The 23,183-nt window shown below is 44.7% G+C and overlaps 1 protein-coding gene across 1 annotated transcript; it reads left to right on the forward strand.

The window, feature by feature from the left end:
• Nucleotides 1–2,891: 2,891 nt before the first annotated feature.
• On the forward strand, nt 2,892–22,552 carry LOC126517795 (uncharacterized). Its single transcript, XM_050167591.3, has 7 exons — nt 2,892–3,727; nt 8,130–8,335; nt 11,771–12,121; nt 14,972–15,056; nt 15,994–16,058; nt 16,528–16,875; nt 21,352–22,552. Exons 1-7 carry the CDS (start codon nt 3,349–3,351, stop codon nt 21,517–21,519), a joined length of 1,602 nt encoding a protein of 533 aa, XP_050023548.2. The 5' UTR covers nt 2,892–3,348; the 3' UTR covers nt 21,520–22,552.
• The last annotated feature ends 631 nt before the right edge of the window (nt 22,553–23,183 follow it).

Raw genomic sequence — 23,183 nt, forward strand, 5'->3', positions numbered from 1 at the left:
CAAAGTTCAAAGCGGGCGGTTTAATTGAGGCCTTTACAATAAATTACGAGTGCAAGCGCTCTGAAAGTGCGTGTAATTACGCACGCAAGTGTGTCTTCGAGTGGCGCAGAGTTCAGTTTTTTTATCCTGGCTGAGAACTTCAATTAAATGACACAGGAATCAAATTTAACAGAAAAATAAAATCGTGAGCCATTCCACTCTGAGAAGGTTGACAACCAGCGGAGCTCTTTAGCACACGACACAGAGGTGACACGGAATTTTTAACAAAGGTACTTCATTGTCTTGATGGGTGGTCGTCGTGACGAAAGGTACGCACGCAGAATGCCTTGATCGGCGGGGTCGTTATGTTTTGGTCGTGATGGTGGTGGTGACGATAGCCTTGTGGCCGCTATGGTATCGACTCGGGTACAACGTTGGTCCCGTTCTTCGCCAGAGTCAAATCTATGCACTACCAATGGCTCGTGCAGTGGTATTCCGTACATTGGAGCAGAATGCCCATTTCTATGCAAGAAAGTTGCATATTTGCGACAATTTTCTTGATTTATTTTTAAAAATCGCCGCAAATCTTTCTACACACACACGTGCGTATATATATATATATATATATATATATATATATATATATATGTCACGTGGTGGTGACGGTGAAGAAAGCAGCCAAACTGGGAAAGACGAAACTATAGCGTTTTATTGGGCGAATTTGTGCCCTCAAAGACAGGCTACACTCAAAGAACTGTGACAGCGGCGAACACAGTCTGCGATCGTCGAAAATCTGATCAGCGGATTAAGCGCGACGGCTTTTATACAGCAGTCGTCGAAAGTTCCAGACTAATCGCTGGGACCCGCGTGTCTTCCACAAAGTTCCACACCATTCGCGTCACGCGATGAAATCGGGTAACACAAGGTTCGGCGACAACAGACAGCGGATAGAAGCACCGATAACACTCCAGAAACTTCAGAAACATGCAGACGCGTCCTGCGCTTTGCGATAACATTTGTTAGGCGGTGAAACGTGTCGCCCGATAAAGACAAGTACACGTGTCTATACACACACACACACATATACATATATATATATATATATATATATATATATATATATATATATATATATATATATATATATATATATATATATATATATATATATATATATATTGTACTTCAATGTATAACCTTCACAAAAGCTGGTCCACCAGCAGAAGCAATAATATACGTCGTGCTCTTTAATGAAGTTATTCCTACGGGGCCAGCATAATTCCTACACTGCAATATATATATATATATATATATGCACCTGCCGTGGCAACTTAGCGGCGATGTTCATGCGCTGTTCTTAAACGACGTCGCGGGACCGAATCCCGGCCGCGGCGGCCGCATTTCGGTGAGGCGAAATGCAAAAGCGCCTGTGTCCTCTGCATTAATCCGGAGCCCCCCCCCCCCCCCCCCCCCCCCCCCCACTATAGCGTGCCTCATGATCAAATCGTGATTTTGGCAGGTAAAACCCCATAATTCATTCATGTACGTGTGTGTTTCCAAAAATATTAGTTTATTTAACATCGAGGCTGAACAGCAATACGATCGAGAACTCAATTTCTAATGAGGCACTTTCTAATGTCGGTTCCCGACATACCTTCCGCATAGACAGAGCATCAACTAACGCTGGTGGCTAGCCGCCTTTAGCGATTCTGAGTACGTTACCTGATCGAATATTGATGCAAGAAATTGCAGTTCGCGTTTTGTACCGAAACAGCACAGCAATTTTTCAACAACAAAGACTATTACAACTTGGCGCTGACCGGGTCGTGTTTTTACAATTGCTAGTAAGTACAGCGGGGCGTGGCGCTTTTGACGGCGCTCGACGTTTCTGCGCAGGCGCGAGTAAGAGCGGGTGCGAGAGAGAAAATATGGGGGCCTTTGTTCCTTGAATATGTGACTCTGCCTAGGCACTACGGTGGAGAAGTTTCTTTGCGCGTGTAGCGTGCGTTTGTCCCTAGGCGTGCCGGCATGGCGGAGGGGGACCGAGTTTACGCTCTGCCGCTGACTGCCCGCGCGGCGAGGCAGTAGGCGCGGACGCCCCATTTGGTGATCACTGTCTCTGAAGGGGCAAGGTTCTGACTGTGTTGTATAAGTCGCGGGTCCTTTTGTTAGTCGCGACGATAGATTGCATTTTTACAAGCACTGCTCCAGGCGGGTACATGTAACCGGCAAACCGAGGCCTCAGGAGAGCACCTGAGGTTATATTAAAGCTGGCGGCGCAGGATCTCCGGGGCACCCAAGCGGTAGCGGGGGGATCGAAGCTGGAAGCAGGGCGGCCCGTGGGTTGGGGCCGCGGAGGCCGAAGCGTGCAGGGGATGTTCGCATAAAAAACTGGCTGTCCGCCGATACTCCCCTGGCACGCGCAGGCCTCTGCGAGCCCTAACCCACGGACCAGTCCGGCTTCTAGCTTTGATGTCCCCGTTGCCGCTTTGGTGTCCTGGAGGAGCCGCCAATAATGCGAAATAGTGACACGTTCTTTTAATTACCAAACAACACCATTTAATAAATATAATTGCGTCGAGCCGCCAACTTACGATGCTAAGTTCAGCACTACCGCCTAGGCAGAGTCGCATAGACTCGCAAATTCAAGGAGCAAAAAAGCCCCCAGATTTTCTCTTTCGCGCCCGCTCTTACTCGCGCCTGCGCACAAATGGCTGGCGATCCCTCAAATGAAGGTCTCGTCCTACAGCGCAAAAAGTCTGTAATGCAATACTAAGGTATTTGCACTAAAATTTCAGCTGCAAAGTGTGAAGAAATGCAACGACGCTTTAGATTTAAAAATTTTGTACACGTTCCGCATATACGAAACTTCGAGCTTCATTTTTCCGGCCATGTCGTTCGGCGCATGGCGGTTTTGTTTTTGTTATTGTTTTGACAAGAATTCAGCGTCGCAAATCGTCCTGGCGCGTCGTCGCGCAGTTCATCTTTAACATCCTGCTGTGATTACCGCTCCACGGACGCTACTTTTCTCTGCTCAAAGGTCCTGTGAGCGAGCTATCCAGCTAGCGGGACTCGAGTGCCTATGGCGTCATTGTGGCGGCGACCTACTCATCAGGTACTGCGCGCGGCGCGCACTACAAGAGTTTGGTCCGCAAGTCTGTCGCATCGAAGCTCATAAAATCATTCCACCCTCCGTCTGGGACTCTCTCGAAGAAAACCTGAAAGCGTCGTCGGGCGACATCATTAAACGAGGCTCAGTTTCCGCAAACTTGTTCAAATTGCTTGTGTAGGGCGACTTTCACTTTTCTCGGGTGACCACTAGCCGGTTCGTCAAGCATCCTCCAGAGGAAGGAAGAAAAAGACGAAACCATGGCTAGCGGCGGCATCTCAAGATCGGGTCGTGTTCGCAAGAAGTCGGCCAAGTTAATGGAAATGGAAGATTGGGACGCGTTCGACCTGAACGACGCACCTTCGAAGGGCAAGAAGAGGCCGCGGTCTGACGAGCCGGATCCGCTGGTCGAGCCGCCGGAGAAGAAAGTGGCTCCCATCAAGATCACCAAGGCTGCGGCGACCAAAGCGGCGCAATCGGCGGCGAGTCCAGTCAAGGCGAGGGCCGTGGACGGGGTGATACACCTGAAGAACTTGCAGAACATCCAGGAGTCCGGCTACCTGAACGTTCCGACGGCCCCTAAAGCGGTGCCTGTGGCTCAGCACCAGCAGTTGTATGGCTCCAGCAACGTCGCGGACGGTACGTTTTCTGCTAGCCGCGACCCTCATCGTGGCCTCTTTGAGCCCCACAATTGCTTTGGGACGTTAAACCACATGAATGAATTAATCAAAGCCTCTTTTAAGTTAATCTCGCCGGCCGCGATTAGGATGCGAGCACAGACACTCACGTTTCACTGTGAAGGGCGGACACGATTCTTGGCAAGATGAAAAGGGGGTTACGTCTTTGCTAGAAAGAGAGAGAGGGGGTAACCTTTTTACGAAATGTGGAGAGATTATGACGGGCCGCCCGCCTAGCATGCTGCACCAGGTTAACGCGATCGTTACATGAAACTGACGCTTTAGGAGAAAGCAGAGTGAGCAAATCAGGATCAAAGTGAATGTGTCCCATTTGCCTCTTTTCCTCTTGTGATCAAGCGTCAGCAAACTATATATCTGTTGTCACATTACTGCAACGTAGCAGGGATGCACCAGCACCTGGTCACATATATTTTCTTGGCTGGAGCATTTCCAGTCTGCTTGCCTGATATTGGTCCCATTTTGTCGTCAACACCTGATTGAGCTGCAGCTGTATTCTCCATGAATCACTTTTGGGGATGCCACTTTCACTGCGTGTTGATTTGCTAACCAATTGACAGGATGCCCGCTACAACTATAGTGAGTCATCGTGCCAGACACTGCATTGCACCAAAGTGAAAGTGTCGTCAGAAGTGATGGAGGGAAATTCAGGCCCCGTTTGCAACGAAAGTACGTGGAGCTCTTGTTGCAGTGTATTGGGCCTGCATTGGCTGATCCAGTGGGGGCAAGCATTCCGGCGGCAATTCAATCCTGATGTGTCTGCATTGGCCTGTCGTATTCCAAAATTCATGCAGCGCAGTAGCATTCAAAGTACTATCTGCGTCGAATGAAACGCAAGCAGCAGAGTGCATGCCCAAAGCATAACTGAAGGTACCGTGCATGTCATTTGCCAGTCATCACCAAAGACAGACACGTGCTTGCATTCAGTTCGCCTGCTTGGTGCGAGGATGTTCAACCTGCTGCAGTAATTTTGCTTGCTTTCTTTGTTCTAGTTTTCAAATCTGGAAGACATTTTGAAGTAAATAAGGAGTGCAAGATCTGCTTTACTTGATTTTAAAACATCTTTAATGTAGCAATATGACAGTACAATTGAAGGATATATAACCCCGCATAACATTAAACTTTTGGTCATGCAATGCCAAAAGGCAATTGAGAAACGCATCAATTTTAGCGGCCTTCATCAGGTGCATATACACAAGTAAGAAGAAATTGCGTCAAAATTAACTTCATTCCGTGAAACACTTTTTAAACATAGTGAAAGAATGTTGCCGATCTGTACAAGAGGCTCTTGTGAACATGTGAGCCAAATATTAGTGCACCGTATGTAGCAGGAAATTCACACTTCCGTGTTGAAAAGAGCAAAAAAATTGCTTGATCTCACTTCCGCAATGTCGTCACACAGCGTCACTGCAAGCAGCTACACCCACCCACAGCAACTGGCTTATTTCACAACCGTGGGAACATTCCCAGTGCTTCATAATTGCCCATCTTTAGCTAAATAAATGAAACATACGCATGTCCAGCAATCTCAAAAAGACAGAAAAATCATTTCACCTTTGCACTGCCTGTCTATTAGCTACTAGCTACGTTGGCTGCGCATAGCCTCCAAGATAGGCGTGGCATGTAGCTTAGTCTACGGTGGTTACCTTGGGGTGCTGCGATGAGCCTTTTCACCACCAGGACACTCAATTCTTTGGCGGGGCTTTGCCCCCTTCGGCTTCTTCTCTGTGCAGCTTCCAGTGTGCTAGCAGAGGCGGAAAAAGAGAAAGCCACATATCAGTGTAATAACTCCACTTAAAGGTTTTGAAAAATTTTTGTGGCATGAGATTTGCAAGGTGGCATCAATTAATCATTCGTTTAGTCATACAATGTGTGTACAAATACATGGACAGATATACGAATATACAGAAGACCTCCTGTTATAGTATACAAAAACTTAGTTTAAGACTATGGTGCAACAGTACAGCATAACATATAAGATAAAATAATAACAAAATGAATATATGGAAAATACCAGTAAAATACATATTATACAAGTAATCAAGTAACAAAGGGCACAAGGATAATAGTAAACGCAACAAAAACTAAAGATACCATTTGGATTACAAAACCTTTAAGGTGTTAGTAAAAAAGTTCTATCCCAGACTACATGGGGTAGTGATAGGAAGTGCTTAATGAACCTATACAAGAGCCTAATTCGGTCTCGATTGGATTATGGTGCTGTAGTATATAACTCTGCCGCCCCGAGCGCACTAAAGATCCTAGATCCTGTCCACCATCTAGGAATCCGATTGGCCACTGGCGCTTTCAGAACGAGTCCCATACAAAGTCTATATGTAGAATCAAATGAATGGTCTCTCCACCTACAGAGATCATACATTAGCTATACATATTTCCTTAAAGTACGCTCTAATCCTGAATATCCATGTTTTGATACCGTTACTGATATGACGTGCGCTACACTTTTCGGCAATCGTCCCTCCATAAGACAGCCTTTCTCGCTGCGTGTGAAGGAGCTTAGCGATGAAATGCATGTCCCACTCCTCGAGCATCGCTTAATGCACCTAACCAAGCTCTTACCTCCTTGGGAGTGGCAGGTGATACAATGTGACATATCCTTTATAAAAGTTACAAAGCACGCTCCTGAGGCCGAAATCCGAATGCATTTCCTAGAACTCCAGCACAAGCACTCCTGCGCAGAGTTCTACGCAGACGCTTCGAAGTCAAATGCCGGGGTATCCTATGCAGCCGTCGGCCCATCGTTTTCGGAATCCGATGTACTGCATCCGGAAACAAGTATTTTTACGGCCGAGGCCTACGCATTACTCTCTGCTGTAAAGCACATAAGAAAATCGAAACTTCCAAAAGCGGCGATCTATACAGACTCTCTCAGTGTCGTGAAGGCCTTAATGTCACTCAGCAAGCATAAAAATCCCGTATTTAATGAATTATATTCGGTCTTGTGCAAAGCGTACTCATCTAACCAGAATATCATAATATGCTGGGTCCCTGGCCATAGGGGAATCGAAGGTAACGTTCTGGCGGACGAGATGGCCACATCAATCACATTGCAAGCGGTTAACCCTACCGCTGCGGTGCCTGTCACAGATCTGAGGCCTCTCTTGCGAAGGAGGCTGCGAGATCACTGGCAACACATGTGGGATGCGGAAACGGATAATAAGCTCCACCTGATAAAACCACAGTTAGGATTCTGGCCCTCTACTACAAAATCGCGCCGAACAGATGTCCTATTCTGTCGTCTCAGAATAGGACACACATATGGCACCCATAACTTTCTACTGACCGGAAGTGAGCCTCCAACCTGTGGTAGATGCGGGGAGAGGCTGACCGTACTCCACGTCCTCCTGGAGTGTCGGGAAGCCGAATCTGAGAGAAAGAAACATTTTTCATTAGCATACCGACAGCACATTCCTCTTCATCCTCTAATGTTTCTCGGTCCAGTACCGCTTTTTAATACAGACTCAGTGCTTGGTTTCCTCAGAGATGTCGTCTTACATGTTATTAGTCCCATGAATTCGTAGTGCCTCCTCTCTCGAGAGGATGCCACTGCGATAATTGTTTTGCGTAGCACATGCCTCCAGGCCCTTGTGCTTCAAGGGCTCTAAGGAGGCAGTAGTGCTCTGGCATTTCTTATAATCGTGATATATTTTACCTATCGTATCATTCTTTTTATATGCATCTAAATTTTCATAGTACAAGTCATACGTCATCGCCATAATTTTATCATACAGATTTTACGCACTTTAGAGCGTATATTTTAAGGCCTCTTTACAGCCACCTCACACCAACTTCATAGCAATCATAATTACACCGCAAACTGATTACCACAGACATGGCGCTCTTTGGCCACACCTGGCCCTTGCGCCATAAAACTCCACACATCATCATCATCATACATAGAAAAAAAGCTTTTGTCTAAAAAGCAATAATGAATGATCAATTGTCTTTGTTATATATAAGTACTGAATGCGAAATAAAGATTCTCAACATTCTAAAAATCATTATTTGCTTGATACCTAATGGGATCTTGTTCCAAAACTCAATGGCTGCAAATGACTTGTCAGCAGAATAAGATGGTTGAAGAAGGTTACTGTAGGATGCGAACGTGAGTTGCCTTCTCCTTAGCATTGAGCTAAAATAAATAGTATGACTAAATTTACTGGTTATAAGCAATGATAAGCTTCATTAACCATTAAACCACATGCTCCGTATGGTGGTGTAGAAGCAAGCCCTTGATTGCTTCCTAATGACCGGTGCCAAAGCAAATGGATTTCTCTGGACTTATGCGATTCTGACCTGGCCCTGATCCTCCCCTTTTCCACCAGACTCATCGAGTTCGTCGTCGGAGTCCAGTGAGACCAGTTCAGAGGAAGATTCAGATTCGGATGATTCGATGGAGTATGGTAGGCCACTTCCACACCTTCAGATGCAGCAGCAGAAGGGCAAAAAGCCGACTTTTCAAATGCTTCCCCAGGCCAAAGCCGTGGCGGCTGGTAACACCGACTTTGAGGCCAGCCAGCAAGCTAGACAGGTGAGCATGCACTCAAATTGTTTTATTTATTTCTATGTTTTGCAGGAACTCATTGCATAGCATTCTGGGGTGACAGGCTGAACTTACATTTGAACCTTGACATTGTTAGTTACTGTGGTATTTGACCAGACTCACAGAAGACTGCATATTGTCGCATTTCCACGACCAGCCAACAGATGTGATGTGCTCAGGCTTTTGGGCCTCTGTGCATACTACAGGTACCTTACAAAGAATTTTTCTAAGATTTCGGAACCCCTGTGAATCAAACCACATTTAATTAAGAAAGAGTCACTTAAGCCACACATACCCTTGACCTCTGGTGGGAGTCGAACCCGCTTGGAGATAGGGGCGAACCGGCAATATTTCCAAGTTGGATTCCAGTTGACATCGTGAAGATCGAGAGTCGAACCCACGACCTTTGGTGGGAGCCGAAGCTGATTAAGGCACTCGAACCCTCAACCCAACATGGGGATACCACGAGCGATCCAGCCATATCTCCAAGTTGGATTCTACTTGACATCGTGAAGGACAAGAGTCAAACCTATTACCTTTGGTGTTAATTATGGTGACGTTAATTGAGGCATGGTTAATTAAGGTATACTTAATTAAGACACTTGAACCTACATGCTTTGGTGGTAGCCACACCTGCAACCTTTGGTGTTAATTAGGATGAAAGTTAATTAAGAGGCATGTAATTAAAGTATAGTTAATTAGGCCACTCATACCCACAACCTTTGGTGTGAGAAAACAAGTCGTAGGAAGTAACCCCACATTGGAATGAAAATATAAATTAATGTAATGTCTCATGAATGGGCAGGCTTTCACCTTTGTCCTCTTTAGCAAATGCTAAAGTGACTGTCAACTTTTCACCACACAATTGAGAAAAAACACAACATAGTTTATCAGTGGATACCAGGCCATTGCATTATCTGCGGAAACAACCGTGCAGATGAGGCCGCCCAATCTGCTCATGATGGCCTCCACTGTGTAGCTATACCATTATCCACAACAGGCACAGCTACAGAGCTTCGGACGCTCGCACATGAACTTACACTTGCACAGTGGACTCTACGCAATTTACCAACACTTGTCTCCACAAGTTGGATCCAAATATATGGCTACATCTTCTGTCAGGACTATGTAGAGCTGATAAGATGCTTTTGTGTCCCTTGTGGCTTGGCATAGCCTTCACAAATGCTTACTCATCTTGGATTAGAATGGCCAACAGATGCAAGCAAACAATCGCCTACCTTCTCTATGAGTGTCCCTGCATCAGTGCACCCAGGAAAGAACTTTCAAAAGTGTTAGATAGTCTTGACAAACGCCCTTTGTTGGAGTAATGGGTCCTGGGAGACCGGCCAAGACCGTCCTCAGCCCAGAAGGCTTTGAAAGCATTGTTGTACTTCTTGTGGAGAATTGGTCTTAGAGACAGACTTTAAACTGTGCTGTATTCTGCTTTCCTTCCTTTTTCCTCGTTAATTTTTTTTTTGCTCATCTTTCCTTTTCTTTATAACATCTCTTTTCTATTATCTTTTATTCCCCTTACACACTTTCCCCAGCACAGGGTAGCTAGCCGGTCTGAGAACTGGCTAACCTCCCCGTCTTTCCATCTATTCCTGCTTCACTACTGTCAACTTCTGTATTTTTAGTTTGCCCTTTTTGATTACCATGCACGTGATACCGTCGCACATTTTACGCGCGAGTGTTCGTCGCTCCATGTCCTGCCTGTAAGCTCTCAGAGACTGAAGACCAACTCCAGCAACAAATGGCTGTCGAAGCACACAAAACAAGTGTGCGCAATGTCTATGCAGAAAGCAGGCAAACCTATTTGAATATCGCAACCGTTGCTGTGTCAAACGAGTTAGCAAGCTGACTTATGCTGCGCTGGCTCTACAGATGCCTGCAACGGTAGCACATTCTCATTTGTGCTAGGTCATATGGCCGCTTCGAGGCTCCGATGCCAGCTGCCTTGGTTGCTGTTCAGAACTCGATACATACGAGATGTCTGTAAACATCAACCAGCTTCAGAAATTCATGCCAAGTTGTGTTTGCCTTCAAAAGTAATGGAGCTGTGCAAGGGCAAAGAAATCGAAACCAAAACTGGTGCTAAACTCTCTAGGACTATATTGCATACGAGTGCATGTACCCCCATAGCTTTTGCTTCATAGTCAAGAAAAGTTGTATGCAAGTATTGGACACTTTGATGAAAATGCCGACACTGAACTGGCAACACTGCTGTCAGTTCAAATTGTCAGACATAACAAAGTGCTGTACTTATTCAATCCTAACACACTTTTTTCCAAAAAGTTTCGCTAAAGTGTGAAACGTGTTAGATACGAGTGTGATAGCAAAACTGTAATAGGTGGTGGAAATCCCACTCCCCGATCTCCTATCCCACCTTCCAATCTCCTAGGCCGTGGTGTCCAAATTGCACATCCAGCGACCTCATAGTTTTTTGAAGTGTTATTTTCCAAGCAAACAGAAGTTGCTTTTTCTATGTCTTGCCATGAAAATCTGGGAACAATTGATCGTACTGAACTTTGCATTTTTGGAAGTATGAATAAAGAATGAATAAAGCCTGCATTTAAAGGAAGGGGACGGCTCTAGGCTGCTGTCAGGGATTAGGAGGAAAAGGAATGTGGGTTCCCGGATTGTTGGCTGAAACGCATCTTCATCTCAGTCTTTGATCTTCCGCTTTATGCAGACTCAGGTGCACATTCAGTTCCGCCGCTCTCGCATGGGCTGGTCGACCCCTTGTACACTACTCGAAACAAGCCACTTTGTCTGCCATATGTTGCAATGGCTTTCTGTGTTTCAGGGTTAGCTTGTATTCCAAATTCAAGTATAAAAATTGGGCTGTGCATTATGGTCAAGCTTATTGCGTTTTCCATTTCTGGCCATGAAAAGTTAGGTGTGCATTACAATCGAAGTAGCATTGGAATCAAGCAAATGCGGCAAATCTAAAATCTGCTTTATCGATGTCTGTGCCTATGTTTATTAAAGGGGTTGAATATGTAACAAAGGTATTTTTGTGCCAGATGTGACTTTGTTATGATGACGTGCGACAAGGCGTGATTTAGCGTCATTGCTTTCGTTTGGTTTCATACCATTTGCTTCCCCTGGATTAAATTTGTGGGCCAGTTGTAAAAACAGGAACACGTTGCCCATTGTGAGGGAAGACCTTCGTATCTGCACATTTTCTAATTATGCGCCCTTTGTCTTGTAAAGAAAAACTAAAGAAGTAATTTAACTTGTTTTCATCTTCCCTTAGCTCTGAATGCTCCTGGATTCTTTCACTAGAAGACAAGTAAAGCTGTTATTTCCCAGAGTCCTCCTTCTAACTAGTGCAGCCACGAAACAAAAATATTCAAAATATTTTTTCAGTCATTCACTGCTGCTGACTGAGCTTGCTGCATTTGTTCTCTAATGATGCAGCGAGCCATGCACCACTTGGAACCCAGGGCCGACATGATCAACGTCGAGGAAAGTGACGATGATGATGACGACGATGACGACGACGATGATGACGATGATGATGACGACGACGACACACGGGACTCCCACCTGGTGATTGCGGAAGAGGAGCGGCGGCCACCCCCCAAGCGGGGCGGGACAGCACCATCTGCAAGGGGAAAAGCGAGCACTACCTCCAGGGCCAAGGCTAGCCGCCCAGTCAAGAAGAACAACGATGATCCGGAGTACGAGGAGCCCGTTCCCAAGAAGGGCACCAAGAAACCTGCCCCACCTAAGGCACCAGCGGCATCCAAGAAGGCACCTGCCAAAGAGGTGAGCCTGCACTCTTGCTTACCGAATTTGCACTTGCACGAAAACAGTGTGGCACATTTCTTTTCTTTCATTTTTATGAACGTACCAGCTTGATCGAGCACCTTCAGTTGTATTCAAAATCGCGCTTCTATTCTGTCCCGAATTTTAAAGAACTCTCCCCCCCCCCATTTCCTCGCCTCAATGCTTGTTGAGTTTAGCCGCCAGGCCAGTTTCAATTTTCAGTTCAATTTTAGTTTTTGGACGTGTATAAATTTGTTGGTTGCCTCCTTGGCAAGAAAACCTTGTCAAATATCTTGATGGGGCCAACGAACCACTGGTGTGTGACAGTGCACAGGGAATGTGACTGAGCATTATGATATAAAACATGATTGAGCCATCACAGTGGAATTTGTCCAGAGAACAGCATTTAAAAACATCCATGTGAAAATGATAATAGTAAATTTATATGCCAAGTGCACAAAATATGGAAACATTTGATCATGTGAAAACCTGTTCGTATGCAGGTTAGACAAAGAAAGAATAGTGAACAGAATGAACATTTTGGATAGAGTCCAGAGAACCGCATTTAAAAGCATCCATGTGAAAATGATAATAATAAATTTATATGCCAAGTGCACGAAATATGGAAACATTTGATCATGTGAAAACCTGTGCGGATACAGGTTAGACAAAGAAAGAATAGTGAACAGAATGAACATTTTAGATAGAGTGTACCTTTGCCATGCAGTCGCACAGCTGGTATTCCTTGGTATTCCTAACCTAACCCATTTTGTCCGTGTCTAACCACTTTCATGGTCATTGGGAGACCATTGGGCTGCTATGCTGAGGGAATTAGGTTCGAAAACAACCGCTGGACTAAATTAGGTCACTTGACATTCCCATACCTCTCTACGAGAAGACCAGACTAGAGCTACAGCGGTTGCAAAGCACCTGAGTCGATTCAGCAGTTGGTGACCCGCCATGGTTGCTTAGTGGCTATGGTGTTGGGCTGCTAAGCAGGAGGTCGCGAGATCGAATCCCAGCCATGGCCAGTGGGGGCGAAATGAAAAAAAAAAAAAAGTGTATTAGATTTAGGTGCACATTAAAGAACCCTTGGTAGTCCAAATTATTCCGGAGTCTCCCACTAATACATGCCTCATAAGCAAATGGTGGTTTTCAATCAATCAATCAATCAACCTTTATTTTCATTCTGTGAATGATACAGGAAGAACGACTGTGACAAAAAGCTGTTTTTCGGAACGGCTTAACTAGGCCACAGCCCCATAGAAAAATTTTGTCACGTAAAACCCAATAATTTAATTTTTTCACCAGTTGATGAACTCGCGGGGTTGTGTGCTCCAATGGTAGTTGTTCCCGAAACAGAATATTCCAGAGTCTGTATGGATTTTACAGAACCTACCCATCATGTAATAAGGAAATGGCACCCAACACCTTCTGTTGAGCGCACACTGGGACTGATCCATGGTGCCTTGGTATTGTTACGGTATTTTCAAAACTTTATGCCACTTCTGCATTTGGCAAAATCCACTTAGTAATGAAAGCAAGAAGCTAATCACTTTCACCTCACCCTTTGGACGTTTCCTATACAATAATCTGCCATTTGGGATCGCATCCACTCCAGAGTATTTCTAAAGGGAAATGTATAAAATACTGCAAGGGAATCAACAGAGTTGTTTGCCACATGGATGATATTCATCTGTGGGGCTCAGATGAGCATGAGCACAATTGGACACTTCAATCTGTACTGCAGTGCTTAACCAATGCTGGAGTGGCACTAGACGCCAAAAAGTGCCTCTTTCATGTGTTCACTGCTCACATTTATGGGTCGTAGGCTTGTCCACGCCCAAATGACACAAAAGTGCAAGCTGCTTCGGCGATGAAAAGTCTCACAAACACAATGTGATTGCAAAATGTACTGTGAATGGCCACCTGTGTTGTTCATTTTGTGCCTAACCATGCCGAAGTCCTACAACCTTGGACTTCTCTGCTGTCAAAAAGGAAAAAAAAAAAAAAAGCCTTCATGCAGGACTGGCAACAACAAGGAGCATTTGACAGCTGCAGGAGCACACTGTCCTCTCAACCTATGTTAGGTCTCTACAATCCTGCAAGGGAGAGTGACATGTCCTTATTCTCTCGTGTTCAACACTCGAATTCCAGTGCCCAGATGAGAGCGCTCTCCAGCACAGCCTGTCACTGCCATCGTCATTGTGCATGGTGCTGGCAACTGACTTAGATGCTCATTGTCACCCACTACACACCTTCCCCTCCTAATAAATTAAGTCTTTTTGGGTGACCGGCCGTACATATCAGCCAATTCTGGTGTGAGCATGCAAGTTGTCACCACACCCTGCACATGAGTCACTTCTGTGAACAACATGGGAATCATCAGTGCATTCCCATTGTATTGTGCTCTTGTTTCACGCATTGTTCTTGTCTCTGTTTCCAGCCTTAAAATGTTGAAATATTGAGGCAAGGGATAGAACGAAACGTTGGTTTTGGAAAAAGTGCACGCGTGCGTCCTGCTTACTGTGCCAGTGTTGTGACGGCAACTACTCGCAGTCATGAGTGAACTCTGTTCATGTGTCTTAAGGTCTTAAGGAGCGTAACACCACACTTTATTTAGTAAGTGGATGTCTACTACGATTTACACTGCCCATAAAACTATGAGCCTTACTCTGTGTATTAGTTGAATACCTTGCCCTTCGGGTGAAACTGCAACATTCTTTAGTGGCATTGGATCGTGTGTTTTGCTAGATAGTATGTTTCTTTGCCATGTCTTTTTTTTCTAAAATGTATGAATGAGATTTTACTGTAGTCGAGCTTTTATTTGCTTATGATTTCCTTTTGCAGAAAGCAAAGACGAGGCCCATGACTGCATACATGTTGTGGTGCCAGGAATATCGTCGCAGGATCGTCAGTGACAACCCTGACCTGGGTATGCATGCCAATTTACCTGCATTTGCATATTTGGCATCGAACGCTAATTATTTTCAGCGCCTATCTATGACATGGTTGGGGTGGATGAGAAATGTACGGCAGACACTGTGGAGCATTGCCTTAAGTTTCATTGGGATAGCTGACTCTAATGCAGCCTGCCTTACGATATGTGTGTAGTTATTAAACAAGATAAGAAGAAATGGCAAAACAAAGTTATGTTACTTTATTGTTTGCAATTTGAGTACTAAAACAGAATACCTGTTGCTTATGATGAAGGACCACCCAGCGAAATAAGCTAAAGCAGCACTAAATAGACATCATTCAGCGTTAATGTGAAGCATTCTTCTCTGAGTCAAGCCAGTTTTTTTGTACCTCCTTGTTTTTGAGGCTCAACTATTGCCATCTGCAGTCAAGGATGGGGAAGTAGCTGACACTTCGGCTGGCGGCTGCTCACGAGAGAGCAGGGGAGGACCAGCCAAGCACATTGAGCATGAACAGTGTCAACACGCAGTCTTGAATAGCAGCGCGAAGTCAGCATGAAGTTTCGCTCTGGTGCCACGTATATTCTGATGTTGCGGCACGTGCGTTTTGATGTACCCGACAGTTTAAATGAGGTAGTAGAGTGCTTGACAAGGTAAATGTTTGCTCATTTGTTCGCTGATCCATTAATTTGCTTGTTCAAAGTCTTGAAACAGTGGACAACAGGAAAACTCCAAGCGCATCTTGGGCCGCTAAGGTTCCACCTGCTCAATATGCACTGGCATCATGTGCTGCTATGCACAGTGCTTCACATTATGTAGATCTCAATTACAGTGGAGTATGGCAGTCTTTGATCATCTGAACATAATGCCATTGAATAAATATAAAGTTGCACTCTGTGAAAGCTGTGCAGAGCATGCCATTACTTAAAGAATGTGTGCTTGGGCATGTTCCAGATTTTGTCTCTATAAGCAAGAAGCTGGGAGAAGCCTGGAAGATGCTACCAGAGAAAGAGAAAATTGTAAGCTTTCCCTTCTTTTCAGGACATGGGAAGTGTTAGTCTGTTCAGTAGTTAAATGTTTTCTGGGGCCATATTGTCAGTTGATCACATGTTACCACCGGTTCCGATTTTTATGAACTAAGGAGAGGCCCCTTTCAATGTGCCTTATGCAATGAAGCTGCACTAATTTTGACATGCATTTCGAATTGGTCACATTAAAAGATTGTATTATTCATTATTTGTCATGCATTCTAGAAATTTCGGTACCACATCATCGTTACAGAGTCAGCAGCCACCTAATAAAGCACAAGAAGCCAGATAAGAATTTTTGTGTCAATACTCCTTCAAATGTTTGCTTGAGCAATTAGTGTCTGCTGAAAGTAATACTTATACCACAAATGACGGCCCATAATACAGCCCCTGCTTTCATGTTAACTATTTTTGGACTTTGTTAGCGCTGGGTATATTCACTTTCTCCATTGGACTGTAGGCATGGCGCCGTAAGGCCAAAGTTCCGGCCACCAAAGGTTCAATGCTGATCAGCACCGGACGGCCTTCGAACACAGCCACATCAACGCCTGCTACGACCACCGCTCCTTCCACAACCACCACGGCCGCCTCACAGGGACGGGCTTCAGGTGGAGCCACGAAAGCTGCCCCCTCGGGAGCCGCGACACCGGCCACGACTCTGGTTTCGGCTCAGGAAGATGCCAGGGCCATGGCCTCTACAGGAGAGGGCCCACGGTCACTTGGCATTGGCCCAGTCGACGTAGCTGCTCATCTGAAGCTCCTGGGCGAGTCACTGAGCACTATTGGTCAACGACTGACTGAGCATGAGGTACATACAATGCCTCTTTTTGTCCCTGCTTCTGGTACATAATTTTTTTTAGCAGTAATAGTTATTACACTTTAAGTTTTTAAGCTGACTATGCCTGTTAGTCAAAGGCTTGACCCCATAAGGACTCTTCTATTTTTGAAGAAACGGTACCACAGTGGCTAAGTTTTGAATCATATGAATTATTTCAATAACATAATTTTAAGAAGTCGCTGCTCACTGTTATCTAGTGTCGTCAAAAGTATAGTGATGGCCAGCTTTACATGAAATGAATAAAGCCATATGTAATGCAGAAAGCCTTGCCAAACAAAAGTGAAGATGATAGCATATCTACTGCCACCTATGTTGCGAAAAAATCCATTCAAATTCAATCAAAATCAATTCATCAATATCAACTCATCAAATCAATTCAGTCAAAAAAAAAATTGTCATCCTCTGCACACCAATAGGCAATTCAGAAAGTGATCAAATTCCAATGATGAATGAGAAGCCAAAAAAGTGATCGCACAGTTGCACATTAAAGACGAAGCTACGTTCATTTGCAGCAATGTAACATTGCTCACATACCCTGTACAGTGAAACCTTGTTAAACTGTAGTTGGCCGGAGGCCGGAAAGCGTATGTACTAAATGGTAGTACCGAAATAGCACGAGATCATCCACTTACCTGCCAAAACGAAACTACAAGAGAGTGCGATGAAAGGGCAGGAAACATGCAGTATTTATTCACTTAGTGCGACAAAAGTATGTTGTATTTTCGTTTGATGCTGAGGCAGGCTAGCAGCGATGATGGCGACCTCAAACTCACTCAATCTACGAGCCAGCTTTTCTGCCAGCCCCCTCTTCTCGGCAAGCACCCACATGAGGCCGATGTAACGAGCTGCGTCTGCCACGGTCGGGCCTGAATTGCCCGTGTTGTCGGTTTCTATGTCGTCCTCGTCACTTTCGTTAGGCGACACTTTAGCAATAACAGAGGCAACTATGGCGAAAAGTCGAACCTCGAAAAGACGAACCTCGTAGCCGATGTATTTTCACGGTCGCAGCAGCACTGCTGAACAACTTCTCCTTCGCATTCGAAATGCTACACACCGTAGTCAACGGTAAATCCCTCTCGTGTGCCAGGACCGACTTCATGCCACATTCGACAACACGAATAATGTCCAACTTTTCTTCTATGCTGGGCACCCGGTTTTTGTTCTAGCTTACACGACACCACAACCATATGCCACAATGCTCTCCGACTCTGGCATGATGCGAAAATGATGTTGATGTGGCTTCACCCTTCCAAGCGCCCTCTGCGTTTGCGCTTGGAGGCCATTCCGATCTCTGAGGCTCGTTGCTCTGCTGGGCCGACGTACCGCCATGATTCTGCAACCAAAAGTAGAAACACTACACGTTTACCGATACGTGCGCAATAAGCTGGTACGGTTTATGCGGATACAAAATGCATTATGTTCAATGGGCACTGAGATGGGGATTTGAACGACACTACTGTTTAACCTTCTCAGGGTCGATTTTCTTCACCAATGCCTCGAATGGACCTTCGCTGGTCCATTCGAGGCATTAGTGCATTTGCATTTATTTTACGCCGACCCATTTGCTTTTTGTCACTGTCAGCGTGTATTCTTATATAATGAATATTGGATATAACAAATGCATTTTCGTGTCAGATGTGCAACCTCATTATTATTATTATTTATTTATTTATTTATTTACAAATACTGCCATCCTGCATAAGCATGACATAGCAGGAGTGGGTACAAAGTTGTTGAAAACAAAGAAAGATTAACACGCATAATTGGGTAGTTGAGTAACAAATTGATCAAGGGGCAGTTCACGCAAGGACGCTTCAAGGTTATTCCAAAGTTCAATGGTGTGTGGGAAGAAGGAAGAAAGGAAGGGATGGTTTAAGGGGAACAAGGTTCAAGGGATGGGTCCGCCTGGTACAGGGTGGTGTACAACTTGTGAAAACAGTGGGGGATATAATGTGGGATTGTTGATTAACTATTTTGTGCAGGAGAATAATGCGCTCGTGCGAATATGTTGTACGTCTGATTGCTAGTGGTGACAGTGATAGCTCGGCTGCATAAAAGGAAGGTGAGAAAAGGCTATCATAGCAGCGAAAAATAAATCAAACAGCTTTCTTTTGCCCTGATTTCAGTTTGTCTACATCACAGACTATATTATGGGACCAGACAGTGGATGCGTATTCAAGTATTGGTCTTACCAAGCTTTTGTAGGTGGTCAGTTTGCATTCCTTAGGCGCACTCTTAAGAGTTTGCCTTAAGTAGCCTAACTTTTGCTGTGCTTTCGCGCAAATTATATCTATGTGCCTGGGCCATCTCAAATTAATTGTGAAGGTTACGCCTAGGTATTTATATTCTCTAGTACTGGCCAGCATATTACAGTTGTAACTATATGTAAAACTTATTTGTAAAAGTAATTGATACAGTTTTCTTAAAATTAATAGCCATCTGCCATTTCTCGCTCTAGTCACAGAAGAGTGAAAATGCCTCATCTAGTTTCTGTTGATTAGTTCATGTTCATACTGGTATAAAGCATGCAATCATCGGCATATAATCTTATTTTAATGGAAGAGTCAGCAATGGCCTCAACAACATCGTTAATATAAATAAGAAACAAGAGTGGTCCCAGGACTGAGCCTTGTGGGACCCCCAAAGTTCCATAGATTGTGGCTGACTGTGAATGATTAAAATCAACGTACTGAGACCTTGAACGTAAATAATCAGTTAACCAGGCAAGTAGCTTATCTTGTTTAATGACTAATCCGAGTTTGTAGAGAAGGTTATTGTGACATATTGTATCAATTGCTTTTGAGTAGTCTATAAATATTGCATCTAGCTGTCCTCTTATGTTTAATGCCGAAGGAATGTCGTGAGTGAATTCAATTAGTTGTAATTTGGTAGAAAAGCCTGACCGAAAGCCGTGTTGTGCCTGAGATAGAAAGTTATGTTAGGTTAAGTACTAATGCTCTAACAATTTTTGCAGAATGATATCAAACATATTGGCCTATAGTTTGTTATGATATACCTGTTGCCGTCCTTATGAACTGGAATGATTCGAGCATTTTTCCAGAGTAGAGGTACAGTTGATGTTTCCAATGACTGCTTAAGATTACTGTTAGGTATCGCGAGCGCCACTCGGAATAACGTTTTAAGAACATATTTGGAATACCATCTGAACCTTCGCTCGTGTCTTAATTTAGCAATAGGTTGTGCACACCGAAAGCTACTATGGGGGATAATATTGTGGTGGTATTAAAAGGGGGAGTGGTTCCATCGTCCGAAGTGAAAACGGACTTGAAGTGATTGCTGAGGGCCTGGGAAATGGTGGAATAATCAGAGCAAGGCACACCATCGAGAATAAATGAAGAGGGCTTCTGATCCGGAGTAACAACTGTTTTCCAAACTTGGCTGAATTTTATTTCATGTAAGTGACGAGAGTATTGTTTAAGTAAAAATGTTTTGCCTCAGTGATTTTAGCTTTTAGTGTAGCTTTTAGGGACGTCGGTAGGCAGTTCCCATCGGAAGAAGGAAAGCTACGGGGCTTCCGGTGCCTCTTAATGCGGCGATTGAGCTGGACTATATCTCGCGTGTACCAAGGTTTTCAACCGTTGCGCTTTATACACTTGTAGGGGACGTAATGATGTATGCAATGCTTTAGTGTGCCACAAAACATTGCCAGCAGTCTGTCAACATTGCAAGAATTGCTACCTGATAAGAAGTCGTCAAACGATGAAGCAAGCATGTCAGTAATAGAGTTGTCGGCACAGGAAAAATCAAGAATGTTTCTATAGGATGGCTCCTCAGGCGCACATGCGACATTAAGCGTAATCAAAGCAGCTTTGTGATCAGATAGTCCATCGACAACACTTCAGCTATAACCATCTTGTGCTAGTTGTGCGTCTATGAAAATGAGGGTTCAGGATAGAGGCTTCACGGGTGGGCGTGGTCACGGTTTGAGTCGAGTAAAAAAGATGTGCTGTGCTAATGAGCGAATCGTATAATGCCTTATCACGGCCAGTTGGAGAGAGCGATAGCCAATCTATCCCAGGCACATTAAAGTCACCACAAATAACCAACTTACTGCAGTTAAGTCTATTTTCATAGATATAATCATTCATTTCACTGAAGGCATCACTGTCAGTGTGAGGAGCATGGTAAATGGCACCAACAGCAACAACAAGACCATGAAGCCTTATCTTAGACCAGACCGATTCCAGGGGCAAAAAATCTGGTAATATGGTGAACTCAAGATGATTTCTAATAAATGGTCTACACCACCTCCTCTACCAGTGGTTCTATCTTTGCGTAATACGATGTAATCTGGAGGAAGAAACTGGAGGAAAAATGGGATTTGACTGTGGATGTTTGCTACTCCTTACCTTGTACCAAACTATAGCACTCAGCGTTGGCGAGCACTCAGCTTTGACGAGCACACCCTGCTCCTATCTCTTGCAGGGCCAGATAGCAGTGTCGGGGAGTCTCTCCGTCCTGCTTGACTCAACGCTCTGTGCCCTAGGCCCACTCCTCTGTCTGACGGCTGTCGGAAAGGAGATGAACGGATGTTCAAAGGAAACACTCACCAGGATTCTCAACAACATCGCCTACGTCATGCCTGGCCTCTGAATCTGCTCTCTCTGGCCAACCCCAGAGGTGGCGGCAGACCAGAGATGGCTGCTGCCTTCATCCTTTGCAGCACTGTCCTCTTGCACAGCTCAATATAGATGACATGCGAAAACCGCAAGTGTGTTCTTCCATACATCACGTCTGACCTAACCAAGGTGGCTGAGCTCTCGCACTAGAATTGTAAATGAGCAGTCAAAGTGGTCAGCCTGTGCCACCAACCCTGCAGCCCTCCATTTCTCGCAACATCCGAGATTTTTAAAGCACACTTTTCATCTTCAACAGTGCTACTAGAAGAGAACCTATTCGTCTTGCTTAGGGTAAGCTTATGTGCATGGAAAACCTGCTTAACAAATTTCACGCATCGTCTATTTGGTGCCAAAAGGGGACTTGTCAGAACTTCAGGGTTGCTTTCTCCCGTTGCCCCAAGCAGAAAATGATGAAGCTAAGACATTGGTTTTGCATCATGCAACATCTGGAGTGTTGAGTTCCAGTTGTCGCATTTTTCTATGCATGCCACAGTGGAGTGAGCACAGTAACAAAATCAGCATGTCTGACACATTGCCTAACTCCCTGTTCACTATTTGTGTGAACTAGCTCGTGCACTGTCAAGTTCGCCATGAGGGGAGTTTGCAAATCTTCATTTTTGCCCTACCCGGTGCTCTTATGCACCAGTTGCGTGCATCTTGAAAATCGGACATCCTTTATTCCCATTACTACTGAACTACAGACTTGTACATGATAACACAGATGCATCAAGCCAGTTATTGTTGTTCTCCTCTATGTGCTCATGGCACTCTGTGACATCAAATAAAGTGGGGTAAAACTGAATCGAATTTGTGGCAGCCGACTCGTACTTAATTTCGGAAAGCGGCAACTTTGGATATTGACTAAATGTACATAGCACCGTGTACTTGCCATGCAAGTCATCACTTCTTTCTCTTTTTTTCTTAATATTGAAGCACATTTTTGATGGCTGTTTCAGCATTCATCTTCGTCTCCTCATTCAGATAGCATTAAAGGAGTACCGACCCAACATTCTTTATTTCTCATTCTTTTGCAGTAATTGAAGGTCCTAAACCGTTGATCTAAACCTTGCAGGTTGCCAAAGTGCCCCAACTAGTTTCCTATAAAATGGGTTTCGATTTTGGTGCCCAGGACTACTGTTCTTAATACCTTGGGGTACCCAAGGGGTGATCCAGTGCATCTCGTCATGTCCACCTCATGGGTACCAGTTTCTGTACCTGTTTTGGTACCCAGGAGGTAGATGCATCATGACATCACAAGATACGCAGGGTCACATTTTCTGTGACCACTGCAGCTGCTGTACAAGAGCACAACCACAAGAAATGTGCACGGTGCTCTTTACTGTATAATTTAGAGATGCGATTCTGAGGTTTTACGTGCCAAAACCACAATCAGATCACGAGGAACATCGTAGTTGAGGAGGAACATTGTAGTTGAGGGCTCTAGATTAATTTTGACTACCAGGGGTTCTTTAATGAGCTCCTAAATCCAAGTGCATGGTCCTTGCATTTCGGCACCATCCGAATGCGGCTGCTGCGGCCGGGATCAAGCCCACGATCTTTAGCTCTGCAGAGAATCAAGCATGCCACAGCTAGGGCAGCAGATTTTACTTTTTTTTTTTTCAGCGAAGCTGTTTACCT

The sequence above is a fragment of the Dermacentor andersoni genome, chromosome 11 (genome assembly GCF_023375885.2).
Source record: "Dermacentor andersoni chromosome 11, qqDerAnde1_hic_scaffold, whole genome shotgun sequence".
Taxonomy (NCBI): domain Eukaryota; kingdom Metazoa; phylum Arthropoda; class Arachnida; order Ixodida; family Ixodidae; genus Dermacentor; species Dermacentor andersoni.

What these genes read in the sequence shown, in the direction of transcription:
- LOC126517795 (XM_050167591.3), top strand. Translation starts at nt 3,349, where the DNA reads ATGGCTAGCGGCGGCATCTCAAGATCGGGTCGTGTTCGCAAGAAGTCG. An exon ending in CTCCAGCAACGTCGCGGACG is followed by an intron (nt 3,728 to 8,129) that starts GTACGTTTTCTG and finishes CTTTTCCACCAG; the next exon opens with ACTCATCGAGTTCGTCGTCG. An exon ending in AACGACTGACTGAGCATGAG is followed by an intron (nt 16,876 to 21,351) that starts GTACATACAATG and finishes TATCTCTTGCAG; the next exon opens with GGCCAGATAGCAGTGTCGGG.